Source organism: Triticum aestivum, chromosome 6A (assembly GCF_018294505.1).
Source record: "Triticum aestivum cultivar Chinese Spring chromosome 6A, IWGSC CS RefSeq v2.1, whole genome shotgun sequence".
NCBI lineage: Eukaryota > Viridiplantae > Streptophyta > Magnoliopsida > Poales > Poaceae > Triticum > Triticum aestivum.
This window is the reverse complement of record NC_057809.1, coordinates 454093299-454118079: the sequence shown is the minus strand read 5'-3', so window position 1 is coordinate 454118079 and position 24781 is coordinate 454093299. Positions and strand designations below refer to the sequence as shown.

The following is a 24781-nucleotide window of genomic DNA, read 5'->3' as shown; positions in this document are numbered from 1 at the left end:
TGGCACCGCTATTGCAACCCGTGGTCCGATCGTAGGCCAGGTCTCGGCCAAGCACTATTTTGAAGAAGTCCTAGAAGGCGCTCATTTAATAGAGGCTCAGTGCTCGAAGAGTATCATGTTCGAGTGACATGTATCCCAATTGTAAAAACAATGCTATTTTGATTATAAAGGATGTGTTTATACTTTTTCCTGAAAGTATTACGATGCCTCCTGTGCGGCCGTTTATGTATGTATATAACCTGAAAGTTTGCATTCGTCGGCTTCAGCCCCCACGCATATAATGTGGAGGTGTTCGGAAAAGCGCGTATTCACACTTGATCCAACATCTTGGTCTGTTAAGGAGGTGTTAGCATGCCGAACAAGGCAATCAGACTATATTGCTTTAACACTTTCACTTAGCCATAGGAGTTTGACAGTGGGGCTACTATATAGCCCCTGGTACTTCCGCGCTTATCCAAATACGGTGCGCGTACATACATGACCGAGAAATCGGTCCTTCGTTAATGCCGAGGAATCGCGAAGATTCCGCTGAGTCCTCAAGTGGTTGACCAGTCTCGCGCTTTATCATGATAGTCAGTTTTCGGCTTTCTCTACTGAGGTGCTCATCCAGATGAACCAGGGCACAATCGCAGTAGTTCTCCCGGTGCCACCTTAGCCGATAGAGCGGAACGTAAGGTAACAAAACACGGGAGCCGGGCAAACCCAACTATTGACCAAAGACATGATTCGGAGCCAATGCATATAAGGCCAAACTCGCGACGCCGAACACTCCCTAAGGTATTCGGTCTTTACAACGTATACTGGGCTGAGTAACATTCTCGATAATAAGCCTTGAATTTCCAGGTACGTGCATTAGTCTGACGTGACGAAATGCCAATAATGCCAGCATCCCTCTTGGTTATGTTGAGTATCCGGAGGGTGTGAAGCAACAAGAGACAGTAAAAAAGGTTTACACAGGGTCTTAATCTAAAAAGAAACCTTTGAACGGGGCCCTGCTGCACGTATGCGCATGTATCTCCGTTGTGCCGTATCCTGGAAGGGTGTAGCACGATGATCATCTGTAAGAGAGAAAAGCCCATGTGAAAGTTTTCGTGCGAAAAATTGGTTATTTTTAATAAACCAATTAAATTCAATCTAGATAAGGTCAAGCCGAACTGTAGTCCTTTTTACATGTGGGAAGCCCCTAGCACCACCTATGGGGGTATATCCATCGACCCAGTCTTAGGTTTATCTGAGCTGTTACAGCTAGTGGTGCGCTGGACTCGTCTAGCCGTGTTCGCGGTCTTGACGATCGATCATTTATTCTGGTTGGAGAGGCCGCTCAGTGTTCGGCTGCTAAAGCCACCACACATTCTTCCGCACGTAAGGAACGCTCTATGTTTCCGCTAACTATGATGATGCCACGTGGACTGGGCATCTTAACCTTAAGATAAGCGTAATGCGGTATTGCATTAAAACGAGCGAAGGTCGTTCTTCCGAGTAGTGCTTGATAGCCGTTTCGGAACAGAGCGATGTCGAAGGTTAACTTTTCACTTCGGAAGTTGTCGGGAGAACCGAATACAACCTCTAGTACTAGAGAGCCCGTGCAGCGGGCCTCTGGGCCTGGTATTACTCCTTTAAAGGTAGTATTGCTTTGGCTAATTCTTGTCGGGTCTATCCCCATTTTGCGGAGTGTGTCCTGATATATCAGATTAAGACTACTGTCGCCGTCCATAAGGACTCAGGTGAGATGGTATCCGTTAATTATTGGGTCTAGTACCAAGACAGCCGATCCTCCATGCCGGATACTAGTCGGGTGATCCCTGTGATCAAAAGTGATCGGGCAGGCCGACCAGGGGTTGAACTTGGGGGTGACGGGCTCCACGGCGCATACATCTCGGAGTGCGCGTTTGCTCCTCCTCTTCGTTACATGAATCATGTTCACTGTTTTGCCCTCTGGTGAGAATTTTTTCTGTCCCCTAGTGTTTTGCTGGCGAGGCTCATCCTCGTCTTCACTTGGTGTCTCCCTCCCCTTGTGTCTGGCATTTAGCTTGCCGGCTTGCTTGAAGACCCAGCATTCTCTGTTGGTGTGATTTGTCGGTTTATCGGAGGTGCCATGAATCTGACATAATCTGTCTAGAATCTTGTTTAGGCTGGACGGTCCATCTCTGCCGCCTTTGAATAGCTTTTTCCGTTGATCGGGTCGAGAGCCCCTGAATTCGGCGTTTACCGCCGTGTTGTCTGGGCTGTCTTCATTGTTTTGACATTGCGGCGTGGTTTTCCATTGCCATCCCTGACTTCGGATGTGCCTGTGTCGCTGGTGCCTCTACGGTCCAGCCAACTATCTTCAACCACGCAAGAGCGGGTCATAAGGCTTGTTAGGGCTGCCATTGTCCTCGGTTTTTCTTGGACGAGGTGTATGGCGAGCCATTCGTCCCGGATACTGTGTTTGAAAGCCGCTAAGGCTTCGGCGTCCGGGCAATCAACAATTTGATTCTTCTTAGTGAGGAATCTGTTGCAAAGCTTTCGGGCTGACTCTTCGGGCTGTTGAATTATATGACTTAAATCGTCTGCATCCGGAGGTCGGACATAGGTCCCTTGAAAATTAGCCCTAAAAGCATCCTCAAGCTCTTCCCAACTTCCAATTGAGTTTTCGGGGAGGCTCTTCAGCCAGTGCTGAGCTGGTCCTTTCAACTTGAGGGGCAAGTATTTGATGGCATGGAGATCATCTCCGCGAGCCATGTGGATATGAAGGATAAAGTCCTCAATCCAGACCCCAGGGTTTGTTGTTCCGTCGTATGCCTCTATGTTCACGGGTTTGAATCCTTATGGAAATTCGTGATCCAAAACCTCATCGATGAAGCATAGGGGGTGTGCGGCACCCCTGTATTTGGATGTGTCATGGCATTCTGACGGTTGTAGTGTTCAGTTTTGATTCTGTGCCGAAGCGCGCTTCCTAGATCCATAGATGGACCTGGTCATACTGGCTTTTTGGTGCAAGTCCTCACGTAAATCGTGTGCTGACTTATGTGCGACATCGTTAGCCGTCCTATCGCGGCCATGGGGTGGTCGATCCGACTGATCGGCCATTTTATTTTTCGGCTGTATAGGCTCTAAAGCCTCGTCATCGAATTCAGGCAGCAGCTTGCGCTTTGGATAGCTCTTTGTGTGGCGGCTGCCACCGTACTTTTCTTCAGTGTCGAGCACTTTGTTCCATCTACTATTGAGTGTATTTTGCACGGCCTTAAGCCTTTGCTTCTGCTTCTTCAGACTCCTCTCGGTGGCAATAAGCCTTCTGTGGAGGTCCTCTTGCTCCAAGTGCCTTTCCGGGATGATGTGTGCATTGTCGTCCGGACTGTTCTCCTCTCCGGAGACAGGTTGATGAGCTTTACCCTCGGCGTCGCTGTGATCGGACAGCGGCTCCGTACTATGTTCGCCGTCCGCTGGTTCGTCCTGCTCTGACGCTGGGTCCATGTGGTCGTCGTTTGCTTTGGAGTCGTCCGGGGTATTATTCTTCCTTGCGCTGTTATCGCTGTTTTTGCCGAGGCGGGATTTGGAGCGGCGCCTATGTCGTCGCTTTTGTTGCTTCTCGAGGGGATTATCCTCCGCTGCCTGCTTCCGTTCCTCGTCATTGTTTTCTTTGGGTGTATCCACCATGTATATATCGTGTGATGAAGTGGTTGTCCAGCGCCTTGTGGGCGGTGGTTCCTGTTCCTCTCCTACATCGTCGTTCATACCGTCGATGTCTTCAGAGTCGAAATCAAGCATGTCGGTTAAGTCATCGACAGTGGCTATTAAGTGGGTGGTGGGTGGGGAACGAATTTCTTTGTCGTCCGCTTCCCACTCCAGCCAGACATAGTTCGGCCAAGGGCCTTCTGACAAGGGGAGAGACCTTAATGAATTCAGCGCGTCGCCCAGAGGCGAGTGCAGAAAGATATCCGCGGAGGAAAACTGCATAACCGGTGCCCAATCAGATTCGATAGGCACGGACGCATGCGGTTCAGAGCTCGTGGCCGGGGACGAATCCAAGGGTCTGGCAACACAGGTCTCGTAGGAGGTGAAGTCAGTATTCGGCTCTGTCACCACTGAGTGTGCGGCCTTCGTGGCAGGGTCCATCCACCCGTCCTCAGACGACGCGATCTGCTCCGGATCAAGGGCCGGAGCTGCCATGGTGTGATCTCCCGAACACTGTCGGGCGGCAGAGCTAAGTCATGCTCGTTGTGGCTGTGCGGCGCACCTGACATGGGCTTGAATCCATCGAAGATCAAGTCTCCGCGAATGTCGGCAGTATAGTTTAAGTTTCCAAACCTGACCTGACGGCCAGGGGCGTAGCTCTCAATCTGCTCCAGATGGCCAAGCGAGTTGGCCCACAGTGCGAAGCCGCCGAATACGAAGATCTGTCCGGGGAGAAAAACCTCACCCTGGATTGCATCGTTGCCGATGATCGAAGGAACCATCAAGCGTTTTGGTGACGATACAGTGTAACTCTCAATGAAAGCACCAATGTCGGTGTCAAAACCGGCGGATCTTGGGTAGGGGGTCCCGAATTGTGCGTCTAAGGCGGATGGTAATAGGAGGCGGGGGACACAATGTTACCCAGGTTCGAGCCCTCTCGATGGAGGTAATACCCTACTTCCTGCTTGATTGATCTTGATGATATGAGTATTACAAGAGTTGATCTACCACGAGATCGTAGAGGCTAAACCCTAGAAGCTAGCCTATGATTGTGATTGTTCTTCTCCTACAGACTAAACCCTCCGGTTTATATAGACACCGGAGGGGGCTAGGGTTACACATAGTCGGTTACAAGGGAGGAGATCTACATATCCGAATTGCCAAGCTTGCCTTCCACGCAAAGGAGAGTCCCACCCGGACACGGGACAAAATCTTCAATCTTGTATTTTCATAGTCCAATAGTCCGGCCAACGGATATAGTCCGGCTGTCCGGGGACCCCCTAATCCAGGACTCCCTCAGCGGTGCCTTCTAAAAAGCGCTACTACTAAGCTCCTGTGTATAGGCATTTCCCTAGTAGTGTTAGGGTGTGTCACCGGGCAAAGCATGCGCGGCGACGGCATGGAGGTCTGGTTCAGGGGCGGTTTTGCTAGGGAAGTCTTGGAGGGGTGTTGCAGTTGAACAAGGAGATGAGGACTCGAGTGGAGGACTCTCCAAGTGGTGCTTGACAACGGCGATCGTGAAGCTGGCGGCGACTAGACGAATCCAATGTGGTGAGCTTCTACGACGTCCCGACTTGGCTAGGCCATTGGAGAAGACTGCATCGACGCATGGCTATAGTCGGCGATGAGTTCGATCTCAGATCCATAATTGGCGTACAACGATGTGGGTAATTTTTTCTATATTTTATTTAGGGGGTCTTGTGCTTGGTTGGCGGCAACGCTTTCGAGTTTAGAAAAAAGGTCTTCCCCGCCCTATCCTCATTTAGTCGTGTGCTTATCACTGGCAGAGGGTGTGTGGTTTTGTGTTTCCGGCAGGTCTTCCGTCATATGATCAGTTACGCTTTTGGTGGGTCCATCTGGATTTGTCTAGCTATCATGGTCTCCGGAGTTTCTACAAGCCCTTATCGACATTGTCGTCTTCGGAGCAGCGATTTGCTTCGCGGATTGCGACCGTCGGCATCTTATGGTCTGCACGAACAACGTAATTTTCTGATCATGTGCTCCCGTGGCTCGGGCGATTAGGGTTTCTCGCCTCCTCCTGCATGTGTCCACGCATGTATGCCTCTTCTCCAGTGCCCTTAGGTCATGCAGGCGCGGTGGATCTCAACCCTTGCTAGCGTGAGGGCTTCTGTTTCGTTTTTTAAGTCTTTGTGTTCATTTGGGATTTGTGCCCTGCTCATGAAGGCTATGCACCCCTGTGTGCAGTTTCCTGTTGGGTTTCGTAGTAATTTCAAAAAAATTCCTATGCACACGCAAGATCATGGTGATGCATAGCAACGAGAGGGGAGAGTGTGATCTACGTACCCTTGTAGATTGACAACGGAAGCGTTTGGTTGATGTAGTCGTACGTCTCCACGGCCCGACCGATCAAGCACCGAAACTACGGCACCTCCGAGTTGTAGCACACGTTCAGCTCGATGACGATCCCCGGACTCCGATCCAGCAAAGTGTTGGGGAAGATTTCCGTCAGCATGACGGCGTGGTGATGATTTTGATGCACTACCGTCGCAGGGCTTCGCCTAAGCACCGCTACAATATTATCGAGGACTATGGTGGAAGGGGGCACCGCACACGGCTAAGAATATGATCACGTGGATCAACTTGTGTGTCTAGGGGTGCCCCTACCTCCGTATATAAAGGAGCAAGGGCAGGAGGCTAGCCGGCCCCTATAGGCGCGCCAGGAGGAGTCCTCCTCCTAGTAGGAGTAGGACTCCTACTGGGAGGGGGAAGGAAGTGGGGAGGGAGAGGGAGAGGGAAAGGGGGGCGTCGCCCCCCTCTCCTAGTCCAATTCGGACTAGGGGGGAAGAGGCGCGCGGCCCACCTCTGGCAGCCCCTCTCTCTCTCCACTAAGGCCCATAAGGCCCATTACTTCTCCCGGGGGGGTTCCGGTAACCCTCCGGCTCTCTGGTTTTCTCCGGTTTTCTCCGAAATCACCCGGAACACTTATGGTGTCCGAATATAGCCGTCCAATATATCAATCTTTATGTCTCGACCATTTCGAGACTCCTCGTCATGTCCGTGATCACATCCGGGACTCCGAACTAACTTCGGTACATCAAAAATCATAAACTCATAATATAACTATCATCGAAACCTTAAGCGTGCGGACCCTACGAGTTCAAGAACAATGTAGACATGACCGAGACACGTCTCCAGTCAATAACCAATAGCGGAACCTGGATGCTCATATTGGCTCCTACATATTCTACGAAGATCTTTATCGGTCAGACCGCATAACAACATACGTTGTTCCCTTTGTCATCGGTATGTTACTTGCCCGAGATTCGATCGTCGGTATCTCAATACCTAGTTCAATCTCGTTGCCGGCAAGTCTCTTTACTCGTTCCGTAATACATCATCTCGCAACTAACTCATTAGTTGCAATGCTTGCAAGGCTTATGTGATGTGCATTATCGAGAGGGCCCAGAGATACCTCTCCGACAATCGGAGTGACAAATCCTAATCTCGAAATACGCCAACCCAACATGTACCTTTGGAGACACATGTAGAGCACCTTTATAATCACCCATTTACGTTGTGATGTTTGGTAGCACACAAAGTGTTCCTCCGGCAAACGGGAGTTGCATAATCTCATAGTCATAGGAACATGTATAAGTCATGAAGAAAGCAATAGCAACATACTAAACGATCGGGTGCTAAGCTAATGGAATGGGTCATGTCAGTCAGATCATTCTCCTAATGATGTGATCCCGTTAATCAAATAATAACTCTTTGTTCATGGTTAGGAAACATAACCATCTTTGATTAACGAGCTAGTCAAGTAGAGGCATACTAGTGACACTCTGTTTGTCTATGTATTCACACATGTATTATGTTTCCGGTTAATACAATTCTAGCATGAATAATAAACATTTATCATGATATAAGGAAATAAATAATAAATTTATTATTGCCTCTAGGGCATATTTCCTTCAGTATCCCACTTGCACTAGAGTCAATAATCTAGATTACACAGTAATGATTCTAACACCCATGGAGCTTTGGTGCTGATCATGTTTTGCTCGTGGAAGAGGCTTAGTCAACGGGTCTGCAACATTCAGATCCATATGTATCTTGCAAATCTCTATGTCTCCCACCTGGACTAGATCCCGGATGGAATTGAAGCGTCTCTTGATGTGCTTGGTTCTCTTGTGAAATCTGGATTCCTTTGCCAAGGCAATTGCACCAGTATTGTCACAAAAGATTTTCATTGGACCCGATGCACTAGGTATGACACCTAGATCGGATATGAACTCCTTCATCCAGACTCCTTCATTTGCTGCTTCCGAAGCAGCTATGTACTCCGCTTCACATGTAGATCCAGCTACGTCGCTTTGTTTAGAACTGCACCAACTGACAGCTCCACCGTTTAATGTAAACACGTATCCGGTTTGCGATTTAGAATCGTCCGGATCAGTGTCAAAGCTTGCATCAACGTAACCTTTTACGATGAGCTTTTGTCACCTCCATATATGAGAAACATATCCTTAGTCCTTTTCTGGTATTTCAGGATGTTCTTGACCGCTGTCCAGTGATCCACTCCTGGATCACCTTGGTACCTCCCTGCTAGACTTATGGCAAGGCACACATCAGGTCTGGTACACAGCATTGCATACATGATAGAGCCTATGGCTAAAGCATAGGGAACATCTTTCATTTTCTCTCTATCTTCTGCAGTGGTCGGGCATTGAGTCTTACTCAACTTCACACCTTGTAACACAGGCAAGAACCCTTTCTTTGCTTGATCCATTTTGAACTTCTTCAAAACTTTGTCAAGGTATGTGGTTCGTGAAAGTCCAATTAAGCGTCTTGATCTATCTCTATAGATCTTAATGCCTAATATGTAAGCAGCTTCACCGAGGTCTTTCATTGAAAAACTCTTATTCAAGTATCCCTTTATGCTATCCAGAAATTCTATATCATTTCCCATTAGTAATATGTCATCCACATATAATATCAGAAATGCTACAGAGCTCCCACTCACTTTCTTGTAAATATAGGCTTCTCCAAAAGTCTGTATAAAACCAAATGCTTTGATCACACTATCAAAGCGTTTATTCCAACTTCGAGAGGCTTGCACCAGTCCATAAATGGATCGCTGGAGCTTGCACACTTTTGTTAGCTCCCTTTGGATCGACAAAACCTTCTGGTTGCATCATATACAACTCTTCTTCCAGAAATCCATTCAAGAATGCAGTTTTGACATCCATCTGCCAAATTTCATAATCATAAAATGCGGCAATTGCTAACATGATTCGGACAGACTTAAGCATCGCTACGGGTGAGAACGTCTCATTGTAGTTAATCCCTTGAACTTGTCGAAAACCTTTTGCGACAAGTCGAGCTTTGTAGACAATAATATTATCATCAGCGTCAGTCTTCTTCTTGAAGATCCATTTATTCTCAATTGCTTGCCGATCATCGGGCAAGTCAACCAAAGTCCATACTTTGTTCTCATACATGGATCCCATCTCAGATTTCATGGCTTCAAGCCATTTTGCAGAATCTGGGCTCACCATCGCTTCTTCATAGTTCGTAGGTTCATCATGATCTAGTAGCATGACTTCCAGAACAGGATTACCGTACCACTCTGGCGCGGATCTCACTCTGGTTGATCTACGAGGTTCAGTAGTATCTTGTTCTGAAGTTTCATGATCATCATCATTAGCTTCCTCACTAACTGGTGTAGGTGTCACTGAAACAGTTTTCTGTGATGCACTACTTTCCAATAAGGGAGCAGGTACAGTTACCTCGTCAAGTTCTACTTTCCTCCCACTCACTTCTTTTGAGAGAAACTCCGTATCCAGAAAGTTTCCGAATTTAGCAACAAAAGTCTTGCCTTCGGATCTGTGATAGAAGGTGTATCCAATAGTTTCCTTTGGATATCCTATGAAGACACATTTCTCCGATTTGGGTTCGAGCTTATCAGGTTGAAGCTTTTTCACATAAGCATCGCAGCCCCAAACTTTCAGAAACGATAACTTTGGTTTCTGACCAAACCACAGTTCATAAGGCGTCATCTCAACGGATTTTGATGGTGCCCTATTTAACGTGAATGCGGCCGTCTCTAGAGCGTATCCCCAAAACAATAGTGGTAAATCAGTAAGAGACATCATAGATCGCACCATATCTAGTAAAGTACGATTACGACATTCGGACACACCATTACGCTGTGGTGTTCCGGGTGGCGTGAGTTGCGAAACTATTCCACAATTTTTCAAATGTACACCAAACTCGTAACTCAAATATTCTCCTCCACGATCAGATCGTAGGAATTTTATTTTCTTGTTACGATGATTTTCTACTTCACTCTGAAATTCTTTGAACTTTTCAAATGTTTCAGACTTGTGTTTCATTAAGTAGATATACCCATATCTGCTTAAGTCACCTGTGAAGGTGAGAAAATAACGATATCCGCCACGAGCCTCAATATTCATCGGACCACATACATCTGTATGTATGATTTCCAACAAATCTGTTGCTCTCTCCATAGTACCGGAGAACGGTGTTTTAGTCATCTTGCCCATGAGGCACGGTTCGCAAGTACCAAGTGATTCATAATCAAGTGGTTCCAAAAGTCCATCAGTATGGAGTTTCTTCATGCGCTTTACACCGATATGACCTAAACGGCAGTGCCACAAATAAGTTGCACTATCATTATCAACTCTGCATCTTTTGGCTTCAACACTATGAATATGTGTGTCACTACTATCGAGATTCAATAAAAATAGACCACTCTTTAAGGGTGCATGACCATAAAAGATATTACTCATATAAATAGAACAACCATTATTCTCAAATTTAAATGAATAACCGTCTCGCATCAAACAAGATCCAGATATAATGTTCATGCTTAACGCTGGCACCAAATAACAATTATTTAGGTCTAATATTAATCCCGAAGGTAGATGTAGAGGTAGTGTGCCGACTGCGATCACATCGACTTTGGAACCGTTTCCCACGCGCATCGTCACCTCGTCCTTAGCCAATCTTCGCTTAATCCGTAGTCCCTGTTTCGAGTTGCAAATATTAGCAACAGAACCAGTATCAAATACCCAGGTGCTACTGCGAGCATTAGTAAGGTACACATCAATAACATGTATATCACATATACCTTTGTTCACCTTGCCATCCTTCTTATCCGCCAAATACTTGGGGCAGTTCCGCTTCTAGTGTCCAGTCTGCTTGCAGTAGAAGCACTCAGTTTCAGGCTTAGGTCCAGGTTTGGGTTTCTTCTCCTGAGTAGCAACTTGCTTACTGTTCTTTTTGAAGTTCCCCTTCTTCTTCCCTTTGCCCTTTTTCTTGAAACTAGTGGTCTTGTTGACCATCAACACTTGATGCTCCTTCTTGATTTCTACCTCCGCAGCTTTCAGCATTGCGAAGAGGTCGGGAATAGTCTTATTCACCCCTTGCATGTTATAGTTCATCACGAAGCTCTTGTAGCTTGGTGGCAGTGATTGGAGAATTTTGTCAATGACGCAATCATCTGGAAGATTAACTCCCAATTGAATCAAGTGATTATTATACCCAGACATTTTGAGTATATGCTCACTGACAAAACTGTTCTCCTCCATCTTGCAGCTATAGAACTTATTGGAGACTTCATATCTCTCAATCCGGGCATTTGCTTGAAATATTAACTTCAACTCCTGAAACATCTCATATGCTCCATGACGTTCAAAACGTCGTTGAAGTCCCGATTCTAAGCCGTAAAGCATGGCACACTGAACTATCGAGTAGTCATCAGCTTTGCTCTGCCAGACGTTCATAACATCTGGTGTTGCTCCAGCAGGAGGCCTGGCACCCAGCGGTGCTTCCAGGACGTAATTCTTCTGTGCAGCAATGAGGATAATCCTCAAGTTACGGACCCAGTCCGTGTAATTGCTACCATCATCTTTCAACTTTGCTTTCTCAAGGAACGCATTAAAATTCAATGGAACAACAGCATGAGCCATCTATCTACAATCAAGTATAAACAAGCAAGATACTATCAGGTACTAAGTTTCATGATAAATTTAGGTTCAATTAATTTACTTAAAGAACTCCCACTTAGATAGACATCCCTCTAATCCTCTAAGTGATTACGTGATCCAAATCAACTAAACCATGTCCGATCATCACGTGAGATGGAGTAGTTTCATTGGTGAACATCACTATGTTGATCATATCTACTATATGCTTCACGCTCGACCTTTCGGTCTCTGTGTTCCGAGGCCATATTTGTATATGCTTGGCTCGTCAAGTATAACCTGAGTATTCCGCGTGTGCAACTATTTTGCACCCGTTGTATTTGAACGTAGAGCCTATCACACCCGATCATCACGTGGTGTCTCAGCACGAAGAACTTTCGCAACGGTGCATACTCAGGGAGAACACTTCTTGATAATTAGTGAGAGATCATCTTATAATGCTACCGTCAATCAAAGCAAGATAAGATGCATAAAAGATAAACATCACATGCAATCAATATAAGTGATATGATATGGCCATCATCATCTTGTGCTTGTGATCTCCATCTTCGAAGCACCGTCGTGATCACCATCGTCACCGGCGCGACACCTTGATCTCCATCGTAGTATCGTTGTCGTCTCGCCAATCTTATGCTTGCACGACTATCGCTACCGCTTAGTGATAAAGTAAAGCATTACAGCGCGATTGCATTGCATACAATAAAGCGACAACCATATGGCTCCTGCCAGTTGCCGATAACTCGGTTACAAAACATGATCATCTCATACAATAAAATTTAGCATCATGTCTTGACCATATCACATCACAACATGCCCTGCAAAAACAAGTTAGACGTCCTCTACTTTGTTGTTGCAAGTTTTACGTGGCTGCTACAGGCTTAAGCAAGAACCAATCTTACCTACGCATCAAAACCACAACGATAGTTTGTCAAGTTGGTGCTGTTTTAACCTTCGCAAGGACCGGGCGTAGCCACACTCGGTTCAACTAAAGTTGGAGAAACTGTCACCCGCAAGCCACCTATGTGCAAAGCACGTCGGGAGAATCGGTCTCGCGTAAGCGTACGCGTAATGTCGGTCCGGGCCGCTTCGTCCAACAATACCGCCGAACCAAAGTATGACATGCTGGTAAGCAGTATGACTTATATCGCCCACAACTCACTTGTGTTCTACTCGTGCATATAACATCAACATATAAAACCTAGGCTCGGATGCCACTGTTGGGTTTCGTAGTAATTTCAAAAAATTTCCTACGCACACGCAAGATCATGGTGATGCATAGCAACGAGAGGGGAGAGTGTGATCTATGTACCCTTGTAGATTGACAACAGAAGCGTTTGGTTGATGTAGTCGTACGTCTCCACGACCCGACCGATCAAGCACCAAAACTACGGCACCTCCGAGTTCTAGCACACGTTCAACTCGATGACGATCCCCGGACTCCGATCCAGCAAAGTGTCGGGGAAGAGTTCCGTCAGCACGACGACGTGGTGACGATTTTGATGCACTACCGTCGCAGGGCTTCGCCTAAGCACCGCTACAATATTATCGAGGACTATGGTGGAAGGAGGCACCGCACACGGCTAAGAATATGATCACGTGGATCAACTTGTGTGTCTAGGGGTGCCCCCTGCCTCCGTATATAAAGGAGCAAGGTGAGGAGGCCGGCCGGCCCCTATAGGCGCGCCAGGAGGAGTCCTCCTCCTAGTAGGAGTAGGACTCCTACTAGGAGGGGGAAGGAAGTGGGGAGGGAGAGGGAAAGGGGGGCGCCGCCCCCCCTCTCCTAGTCCAATTCGGACCAGGGGGAGGAGGCGCGCGGCCCACCTCTGGCAGCCCCCCTCTCTCTCCACTAAGGCCCCATAAGGCCCATTACTTCTCCCGGGGGGGTTCCGGTAACCCTCCGGCTCTTCGGTTTTCTCCGAAATCACCCGGAACACTTCTAGTGTCCGAATATAGTCGTCCAATATATCAATCTTTATGTCTCGACCATTTCGAGACTCCTCGTCATGTCCGTGATCACATACGGAACTCCGAACTAACTTCGGTACATCAAAACTCATAAACTCATAATATAACTATCATCGAAACCTTAAGCGTGCGGACCCTACGAGTTCGAGAACAATGTAGACATGACCGAGACACGTCTCCGGTCAATAACCAATAGCGGAACCTGGATGCTCATATTGGCTCCTACATATTCTACGAAGATCTTTATCGGTCAGACCGCATAACAACATACGTTGTTCCCTTTGTCATCGGTATGTTACTTGCCCGAGATTCGATCGTCGGTATCTCAATACCTAGTTCAATCTCGTTACCGGCAAGTCTCTTTACTCGTTCCGTAATACATCATCTCGCAACTAACTCATTAGTTGCAATGCTTGCAAGGCTTATGTGATGTGCATTACCGAGAGGGCCCAGAGATACCTCTCCGATAATCGGAGTGACAAATCCTAATCTCGAAATACGCCAACCCAACATATACCTTTGGAGACACTTGTAGAGCACCTTTATAATCACCCATTTACGTTGTGATGTTTGGTAGCACACAAAGTGTTCCTCCGGCAAACGGGAGTTGCATAATCTCATAGTCATAGGAACATGTATAAGTCATGAAGAAAGCAATAGCAACATACTAAACGATCGGGTGCTAAGCTAATGGAATGGGTCATGTCAGTCAGATCATTCTCCTAATGATGTGATCCCGTTAATCAAATAATAACTTTTTGTTCATGGTTAGGAAACATAACCATCTTTGATTAACGAGCTAGTCAAGTAGAGGCATACTAGTGACACTCTATTTGTCTATGTATTCACACATGTATTATGTTTCCGGTTAATACAATTCTAGCATGAATAATAAACATTTATCATGATATAAGGAAATAAATAATAACTTTATTATTGCCTCTAGGGCATATTTCCTTCATTTCCTGCATACGTAATAAGGTTCTCCTCGTTTAGTCCGTATCCCGGTGGTGCTTCGAGCGTTATTAGAGGACGCGTGGAGGTGTATATTCGATGGATTCCATAGAATTCGATTGACGTTTGTCTTCGGTGGATCTACATGGATCTGATTTTTGTTCGTCTGCGTTCGTATATCTACAAGTTTGATACTTTCGATCTACACTTCTCTTCATGGTCTGCGGTTGTTGTTCTGGTTCGTCGTTCTTAGGGTTTTAGCATGATGAATTTCTAAATTTCTACTACGATAAGGTTTGTCGAGCTCCATTAAGAGACGATGATGACAGCGGGGTAGCGCGCCTTCGGCTCGCTCTATTGTTCCCTCCGTTCTCAAATATTTGTCTTCCTAGAAATTTCAACAAGTGACTATATATGGAGAAAAATGAGTGAATCTACATTTTAAAATATGTCTACATACATCCGTATGTTGTGTCCATTTAAAATGTCTAGAAAAACAAATATTTAGGAATGGAGGGAGTAGTAATTGCTGGGTGATCTTCGATGTTATTCTTGGTGTTCTTTCTACTTCCATGACTATATATTGATCCAGAAAAAAGTCTCCTAATTCCTTGATCCTCCTTGTCCCCACGTGTCAACGACCCAGCCACAATTCCTACTGGCTCCGGGGTTCCTAGCTGTCCAGAGAAGCGAGAAGTGTATTCTAAACCCGAGTGCACACTGCAGGCGCGAATCTGATGGCCGCGCTACAAACGCCATCCCCATTCGCCGGCACCGCCCGCCGCTTCGCCCCTCGCCTCCGCTACCTACTCCTACCAACCACCATGTCGCTCTCCTCCTCCGTCATCTCCTCTCGAAGCTGCGACGGCGACGGGGAGCAGCCTCTCCTCCCGCACTCGAGCCTCGAGATCGCCGGCGCGCGGCGCGGCCTCCTCGCCGGCTTCGACAGCCTCCGCCGCCCGTACCGCGCCTTCCCCGTCTTCGCGTCCAACCGCCACGTCGAGACCATCTTCGCGGCCTTCACGCGCTCGCTCCCCACCGTGGCATTCCGGCGCGAGTGCCTACGCACCCCTGACGACGGAGCCGTCGCCCTCGACTGGGTCTCCGGCGACGACCGCGCGTTGCCGGGAGACGCACCTGTGCTAATCCTTCTGGTATGGCGTCGCTTTCCTTCTCCTAGTGTTGCAAAGAGGACACAACGGAAGTGTGACATTTTGTTAGCGTCATGGAGGCCAGTGAGGTTTCTCAAAATAAATAAATAAATAAATGCCAGTGAGGCTGGATTTGGTTCGTTTTCAGATCAGTTGTAGAAATCTGTTTAGAGTTATGTGTGGTGCTGTAGATGTATTTGAGTGAATAAGAGTAGCTAAGATTATGCCGCGATATTTGTTAAATTTTACTTTCGCCTTGTGGTAGAGAACCGTGTGTAATTTGGCTGTGTTGAAATCATAGTTTTAAATAGCTGGCTATAGCTTCTATAGCCTTTTCAACAGGGTGCCGCTAAATGGTCTCATGTACAAATAGACTGCTATAGCTCGCTATAGCTGATTTTGAGGTCCGCCGCTATTTGGCATAGCCCGCTATTTAAAACATTGAAATGAGAGGATGTGATGCCAGTTTTGATTAGTTCTGAGATGATTTCTCATCTCCGTGTAGGAGGATTTAATTGTGCCGTTGAGCAGTGCATTCCTGAGATTGTACATCTGGAAGTTCAGTTTGTAAATAGATTCATGTTGTCAGGTGAAGAGATCTTAGGTGAAATATAGGGGTATCTACGGGAGCACATGGAGACTGAAATATAGTTTGATTCCAACTGCATATGATATTCCAAGTAGCACCATGGCTAAACATTAGCAGTGGGCATATATACTTACAAAGATGACGTCATTCATCATGATCATATTAGACCGATGTAATTTACTATTTTTTAGTATAACATCACTAACTATTCTAGTGTTGTGCAAATTAAATAAGGAAAAATATTCCTGCATAACGTTCAATTGAAGAAAAGCAAAAGGATGCCGTGGACATTATAAGTTTGCATTTTTATTAAGCACTCAACTGACTGCTCAGCAAAAGATCTAAAGAGCCAAGCATTTTGCTACTAATCAGTTAAAAAGAAAACTAAATGCTGCCAACAAAGTATAGGCAGTTTTAATACAGTTTTGAACATAACACATAACGAACACCTTCTCGTGCTAAATTCATGTTTTGCATCTGTCATATCAAAGACAATTTTGCTTCCAGCATACATGACTATTGACATTAACATATTGTCTTTCTGTACATCTTATCTAGCTATCTGCAGTACTATGTGTACTGTTCTACTTGTATTTTCATTTTTTTAAAGGCGGGTGAAACTTGTATTTTCATGCACGTACAGTTTTTAACTAGCTTATGGCTAATGCTTGATGCTGGAGGTTTGTTATTGGCAGCCTGGTCTGACAGGGGGGAGTCAGGATACATATGTACGACATATGCTTTTGAGAGCTAGAAGCAAAGGATGGCGTGTTGTGGTATTCAATAGCCGTGGATGTGCAAATAGTCCTGTGACCACAGCGAAGGTACTTGAATCGCATTCCTGATATGCAGCAAAGTTAGTTATAGCTTGTTATCTCCGTATAGTACTGTTAAGCTTCAGCAGTAGCCAACGCAACCAAAAGTTCGAACTGATGGAAAGGGCTAGGCAATCCACATATACACTCCAACAAGTACATGGCACACCCAGCACAATATAGCAAGCCTCTCGACTATCATCCAGACAATCCACATAAGCCAAGGAAGCAGAAAAAACATGTAAATGTGCCGCTCAAAAGAAAACAACACACCGGTCCTACTATTCCTTTTGCTGGTAGCTGCCATTCTCTCACTGCCTGTAGTGCGCCTTTGTTTTCTCCACTTTCTTTCCTGCAACAAAGACCAGAAATAGAGCTAGTGGCAAGTCATATGGAAAGAAATCTTATGTTAATTTGCATCCAGTGTGATAATGCAGCTCGCACTTCAGTACTTGCTAGGTAGTTTGAGCTTTTCTTAGCAGTGTGATATGGGCCATTGCGGTACTATATGGCCCACAAACCTGCTGGTTGGCATGAATCTCATGACAAATAATGTCCAGTTCTCGAGGCTATACTTGGTACTCAGACAATGGCTTAAGGAAAATAGGCTATTAGGTTTGCATGCATATGTTTTTCCTCTTATCTTTTTACCCTTAGGAATAGTATATCTTGTATCCTTAAACTTATTAGCATTTCTTAGGATAGCTGACCTAATCTTTAGTGCAGGCATATTGAAATACTGCCCGTTTAGTGTGGACACCATTTTTTCTGATCATCAGCATTGGTCTTGGTACCCAGTGATCAGTGTATGAATCTTGTGGAGGAGACCTAGGAAGCAACAGTGTCCATAACATAACCAAGCAGAGAAATATAAAGATTGAAGAAGATAGCTGCTCCAAAAACAAATTAGCAGAAACTATACAAGAACATCTTACTTTCTAAATCTATTGACTCTTATCTTCTGTTGTGCACAGTTCTATTCTGCTTCATTTACTGGAGATCTCCGTCAAGTAGCCGATCATGTTTTATCCCGTTATCCTCAATCTAATATCTATGCTGCTGGCTGGTCTCTTGGAGCAAATATTCTTGTGCGCTACCTTGGCGAGGTGAGCTCTGTATTCAGTTATTAAGAATTTACAGTTTTACACAATTTCAGACCATTTTTTACCTCCCACATTGTCATATTCATTAAAGTTATATGCTTTACTTAAAAGTCCTTAAGTAGCAAATGATGCTTAATTAATCCACCTATGACAATGTGTGCCACTTTTCTTTGTGGCCATCAATGTTAATCAAAGTGCTTAGCATTGTACTGGCTCCTTTTTATTCCTATATAAAATTGCTTTCAGAGGTCTGTTTCCTTTGACTGTCCATAACATAACTCAATAATTCTCTTTTTCAGGAGACTGATAAATGCTCTCTTTCTGGAGCAGTGTCCATGTGCAATCCGTTTAATTTGGTAATAGCTGATGAAGATTTCCATAAAGGGTTCAACAACATCTATGATAGAGCACTTGCTAACTCTCTGAGGGTTATATTTAAGAAGTAAACCTTTTGTTCACCTTTCCTGCAATCTAAGTAATATTCACGCTCCTTTTCTAACAGCTGATTTTTAGGAACTTCATCAAATTTTAGGCATGCACTTCTTTTTGAAGGATTGGATGGTGAATATGACATACCAAAGGCAGCCAATGCAAAAACTGTTAGAGATTTTGATCAAGGCCTAACCCGAGGTTTGCATTGAACTCAAGCTGAATTGATTTTTTTTTACCTATTTCAATTTGACCCCACACTTAAAGATACTTCAATTGTGTGCAGTTTCATTTGGTTTCAGGTCAGTAGATGATTACTACAGCAACTCAAGCAGCTCAGATTCTATCAAGAATGTTTCCATACCCTTACTGTGCATACAGGTGAAGCTACCAGTTCTTTATGCTGCGTTAGCGGATTTGAAAACAACAGCTATCTGATTACTTAGTTTAAGATTATGCCATTATGTCATACTTAAAACTATGATTTACTTGAAGATTTTAAAATGGTGAAATAGGAATATTACAATGCACGATAATTCATGTCGGATCTTAAAACCGAAATAAAAGCTGGAGACATTTGAATGCTTGCCAATGTCTTGAAATGGAAGCTTAAATTGATCAGAGTTCATACTTCAGTTGTGTGGGGAGTTGCAACGATAATTCTAGATGGCTCAAATTGCATATGTTGCTTCAAGTCGATACTTGTAAATGCATATTAGTCATGCAATAAGCAAACAAGGAAAACAGGAGACTCAATTCACCTTCATGGACTGCGCAGTAATTTTTACTAATTGCTACCATCTGTTTTGTACCTATTTTTTCCCGAGTAACTGGCAGGAGTGCTGCTGATTCATTAAGACGAAAAAAAACTCAATCAACAGGCACTAGCGCCTGTGGCATTTTTACTTTAGAAGAAACAACTGAGCATCACAGGGGGAGGCCAGGCTGAGATTCATGAACTGCACAGTAAATTTGAATTACTACCATCTGCTGTGCACTCCCTTTTCTTCTGAGTAATCGGCAGGAGCGTTTACAATTCATCAAGATGAAAAAGAATTCATCAGCAGGCACCAGTAGCTGTGCCTTTTTTATTTAGAAGAAACAACCGAGCACCATAGGGGAAGGCCAGGCCTCAAACGGTTGAACCTGGGTGGGCTGTGCAAGTGCAGAGACCACCAGCCAACTAACTGATGCTTATAACTCTATTAAGACGAAACTAGAGGCAGTGGTTTATAATGAGGGGCTCATGTTTATCCGAGTTTCTGCATGAGAAAAACAAAACGGTGTCCCAAAAGGATATCTATTTTGTACTTCCATAAACATGCTGATTTCAATAGCTTGTTTTGAAGTGCCACTGCCTATTCATATTAAGTCAGCAAGAAAATAACGATCTATGGTTTGCTCTTTCTATTATAATTCTAATGCTAGCTTAATTGTGTGCAGGCGGATAACGATCCAATTGCACCATCCAGGGGAATTCCCAGAGAAGATATCAAGGTATTTTCTTGTTTGAGCACACACCTGTTATTCACCTGCTGGTATCTTGCATAACCACACAAGGATAAATGGCAACATGGGAACAACATATCCACTCTTATTCGTAAATCTACTGCTGATTTGGTTTGGTGCTTCTCTATTATCCTAAACGTCTTACTAGTCTTGTTCTTTTATCGTTTCAGGCAAATCCAAATTGCCTACTGATAGTAACACCAGAGGGTGGTCATCTTGGATGGGTAGCAGGCGACGAAGCTCCATTTGGATGTCCTTGGACTGACCCTATTGTCATGGAGTTTCTAGAACATGTTCACAATGAAACGGGCTCAACCAGCAAGAATAGCGTGGCCAATGAGCCGCAGGGTGTTCCAAAGACATCAGTACCACACTTGTCGGAACATGTGTAGAGATAGTAACATTGCGTTTCCATTCGATGCGGAGGTTTTATATGTATAGTTAGGCTTCAGTTGCTGTTCTGCAGCTGAAATGTGCTACACTTGCTCCACCAACACAAAGGTATACCTTCTGCTCGGTTCCTCATTGTTCAGTTTCATTTTTTACCTGGCATACATTTTTTATCCGTTGGCAAATACAGTATTTTCTAATTTTCTTACCTCTGCATACTTTACTTGGCACAGGTTCTGAACATCTTAAAAATTTATTGGCGTCGGTAATCCATCGCTGGCTCCCCATTTTACTGACATTTCGACATGAAGTAATTATTTGCCATTTGGAAGGCTTGTTGTATCAAACTGTACCATTGTATAGAGTATTTCAACCGCATTCATCCATGCATGTACCCATCACGGCATCACCCCCTCTTGTATGTGTTCTCACACTTGATCCCATGGAAATGTACAGGCAGTCGCTTCATCCAATCCATCACGCCCACACAAAGGGCTGAACACTTTTAACTGCAGAATACTAGAATGTGCCAAAACCAGAGCACCGAGTTTGGAGTCCTGGTTTTCAGCGACAGCTTCAGTCATCTCAATTTGTAAAGGGACTTTAGCTGACCTAGCAGATTATCAAATGGTAAACAAGAGTTGCCCCCTCTCTCTATCCTAATAGCATCACAATCAATAGGCATGGCCTTCCACTTCCATGGTCATAACATTACAGTCAGTAGGTTTGACGTGTCGTCATGTTTTGGTTGAACAGGAGTTGCATGACACTGATAACTGATAACTAACAAAATTTCTACTGACCAGTCTACCATGCCATGATAATTTAGAATCAAGCGCCCGGCTCGTTGTCATATCAACATTGAGGGCTTCTTTGATTTGCATGAATTTCAAAACGCAGGAATACGAAAAAGTACTACATGATTGGAGTGGTGTGTTTATTTGAATCCTAATTAGCAAACCAAATTAATCTGAACCACAGATTGTTCGGTACCACAGAAAAAACAAATGAACTGTAAAAAGATATTAAAGTTTTTTTTTGAAACGAAGACAAAAGATTTGTCTCATCAATTAACTAAAAAGAGAATTGCTAGTTAATCAATGAAAACCGGATGAAAACCAATACAAACCAATCACATGTGTACTACTCAAAGAGGATGCAACCCCATAAGCGCACAATCAACCCAACAACCATGCCCAACACGCACTGACCATCAACCCTCACACTCCTAGTTCGCAAAGAAATTTCCAACGAGAGTACCAAGCACAACCTAAAAAACTGATGACCATTCATCAAGCAGCTGCGAACGTCTTTTTTGTGGCGTCACTCTTCTTACTTTTGTTTCTGAGAGCCTTCTCCATGATTGTCTTGTCAGATCCAGGGCTAACCGCCTCCAAACGTTTGAGCAAGCTGTGAATCTCTATCGCAAAGAGAATCGCATCAACCTTGTCACACATAGACTAGTGATTAAAGTGGATGCTAAATTTCCTGTCAAATATAACACAGATGGCCTCTTGGTAAATTTTCTATAAGATCCAATCCTACGAACCAATTCCTTGCAATCGTTGCTTCTCCAAACGTTTGAGCAAGCTGTGAATCTCTATCTCAAAGAGAATTGCATCAACCTTGTCACGAACAGACTAAGTGATTAAAGTGGATGCTAAATTTCCTGTCAATATAACACAAATGGTCTCTTTGTAAATTTTCTATAAGATCCAATCCTACGAATCAAGATAGTATAAAATTCCTTGAATCAAAGAAGCGCCAAGTTTCTTCTCCTTGCAGTCGTTGCTTCCTCTTAGAAGAAAGCACTGTCAGACTAAGCGAAATGGGTGCTCCTGTATTTGTAGAGGGCAAAGGTGTCACTACACACGGGTGTACCAACATCGTGGGTGAACTGCAAACTAAAAACAACACAAAAAAGGTAAATTCGAAAAAATTCCAAACTTTTTTTGTCAACAATAGGCCCAAATGTTTCTAGGTGATTATACACAAGAGAAACAAAATGATGATGAAAACTGTGAGCAGTGAATTCTTTTGTGTGTAAACCTCCTCAAATCGCTTAAAACGTTTGAGTATATTGATGTCACAAAATTCCATTTTTTTTTTCAAATTTACTGTCCACGAGGTGTGTGGTTACACCCAGGAGTAAAGAAATAACCAATCTTTTTTTAGTAAGAAAAAATAATTAGAACATCTGCGCGCTCCTCACTTGATGTGGCGGGCGGTCGCTTTCTAGGTGAGTGAGTCGTTTCCACTACCCATTCGGCCGCCGGGCCACGCATCCACAACTTCTTTTTCTCGCCGAACCGTCCTCTCCCCCGGCGACAGCCGCGCCTCCCGCGTTGTTTTCCCGCTGCTTCTTTCTCGTCTTTGGCCCCCGCGCGCGACAGTGCCGGACGAACCAACGGTCGACACGCCGGGTGGAGTCCAAAGCAGCAACAGACGATACGAATCATCCCCCCTGTGCTGCCGCGACAGCGACGCTCCTCTCCTCTCGTCGTCTCCGGCGCACGCGCCTTCTGGATCGATCCATCGCCTACAGGCCACAGTAATAGCACGCGCGCGAGAACACAGCAACTGGTGAAAGACGTTCTCTATGGGTAACCAGTGGGTGTATATTTTTCGTCGGCGACGGCGCGACAGGAACCACACGAGTTACAGTCGCCAGACACGCTGCGCGTGATTCTTAAGCCATTTTTCACGGACATGAATCCCAGAGTCGACGGAGCAGATCGCCGGCCGGCCGGCCGGCGGGAAGATTTCTCGCATGTAGATTTCATGGCTGCTTGCACGTGGGATCCCTACCTATCTGTTCTACGATTCTACCTGACGGCCCGATCGACCTGATCTACATAGTCCGGATCAACCAGCTAGACCAGCCAGCAACAACATCGACGTACACAGATGTATGCATATGCAGCGTTGGTTCATGCCACTGCGTTCCACTCCACCAGCGGCCATGACGTCTCCCACAGCTCCGGAGTGGCGCAGAACGGCTCCTGCAGGTCAACCCCATACGCCAGGTGGTTGTCATACTCGTACCAGCCCGGAGTTGAGCCGTCCGAGACGTCTGCCGCCGGCGCCGCGCTCTCATCCTTCGCCACGATGCAGCTGCTAACGTTGTTGCTCTTGTCGTCCACCTCGGCGGCGGCGTCGCAGCTTGCGCTCTGGTCCTGCCGCTCGTTCAGCTTCTTCTTCAGCTCTTCCAGCTGCACATCGAGCAGACGACGCCATTAGCATGCATGCGACTCGCGTATCTGTAATGATCGACGACCGACCATGGAGGATGGAGGATATGGCATGCGTGTGCTGGTTACCTGCGCGGCGAGAGTGAGCTTTTCCTGCTTGAGCGACTCGACGCGGGCGCGGAGGGCGTCGTAATGGCCGCGCAGCTCCGCGAAGTCCTGCTCCAGCTGCTTGGAGCGCCACCGGGCGCGCTTGTTCTGGAACCAGATGGCCACCTGGCGCGGCTGCAGCCCCAGCTCACGCGCCAGCTCCGCCTTCTCCCGGGGCTCCAGCTTGGCGCGCCGCGTGTGGAACGTGCTCTCCAGCGACCGCACCTGCTCCTCCGTGAACCGCCGCTTCCTCTCGCCGCCGCCGCCGCCGCTCAGCTGCTGCTGCTGAAGGAAGTGGCCGTCGTCCCCCGCCGCGGCGTGCATGGGCGGCGGCGGCGCCAGCAGGAACTGGCGGTCGCTCTCCATTTCGGAGCCGTCGCGGTATCAAATCGTCAGAGCGAGAACTCCACTGAACCAAGCTTTGGTAGCGCGTGCACCAGGCGTGCATCTGTGGCGTTTGGAACGTGGCGCGCCGGTCCGGTTTTATACGGGTCCAGAACGGAGCGGCGCGACGCACGCGCACACGTGGCGCCGATCGAAACCCGCGGGCCCGCCGTCGCTGTATCGCGCCGTACAGGTGTCGCGCACCGGGCCGGTGGCCCGCGGGCATATGCACGGAATGGTTATCCGTCTCGAGATCGACTTGGGCCTGGCGCGGGCCGGACACGTGGTGCGCGGGCATGGCTGTAGTGCGAGATCCTCTCTCTCGTTCTGCACACTTTGTTCAACGATGCCACGGTTCCGCGGGGAGGCCAATCGCTGTAGCTAGGTCGACAGCGTCCATGTCGATCGGCACGGCTTCTCCCGGAAGAGATGCCGAGGTGGCTTGTCACGTTGCCTGGGGGGCTCCCCGTTTTCTCGCTGGCTGGGCGCCCTAGGTCTGGGTAGGGTGTCGCTGTGGAGGCCGGCGACGA

General features: G+C 46.2%; 2 protein-coding genes across 2 annotated transcripts; one reads left to right on the top strand and one right to left on the bottom strand.

The window, feature by feature from the left end:
- Positions 1-15229: 15229 nt before the first annotated feature.
- LOC123127867 (embryogenesis-associated protein EMB8) lies at positions 15230-20935 on the top strand. The gene is made up of 9 exons (XM_044547721.1): positions 15230-15697; positions 16979-17107; positions 18073-18204; positions 18501-18643; positions 18734-18831; positions 18917-19011; positions 20074-20127; positions 20310-20640; positions 20763-20935. Exons 1-8 carry the CDS (start codon positions 15281-15283, stop codon positions 20529-20531), a joined length of 1290 nt encoding a protein of 429 aa, XP_044403656.1. The 5' UTR covers positions 15230-15280; the 3' UTR covers positions 20532-20640; positions 20763-20935.
- A 2192-nt stretch (positions 20936-23127) lies between these two features.
- LOC123127866 (homeobox-leucine zipper protein HOX24) lies at positions 23128-24314 on the bottom strand. Its single transcript, XM_044547720.1, has 2 exons — positions 23850-24314; positions 23128-23741 (listed from the first exon to the last, which is right to left on the bottom strand). Exons 1-2 carry the CDS (start codon positions 24231-24233, stop codon positions 23460-23462), a joined length of 666 nt encoding a protein of 221 aa, XP_044403655.1. The 5' UTR covers positions 24234-24314; the 3' UTR covers positions 23128-23459.
- Positions 24315-24781: the final 467 nt, after the last annotated feature.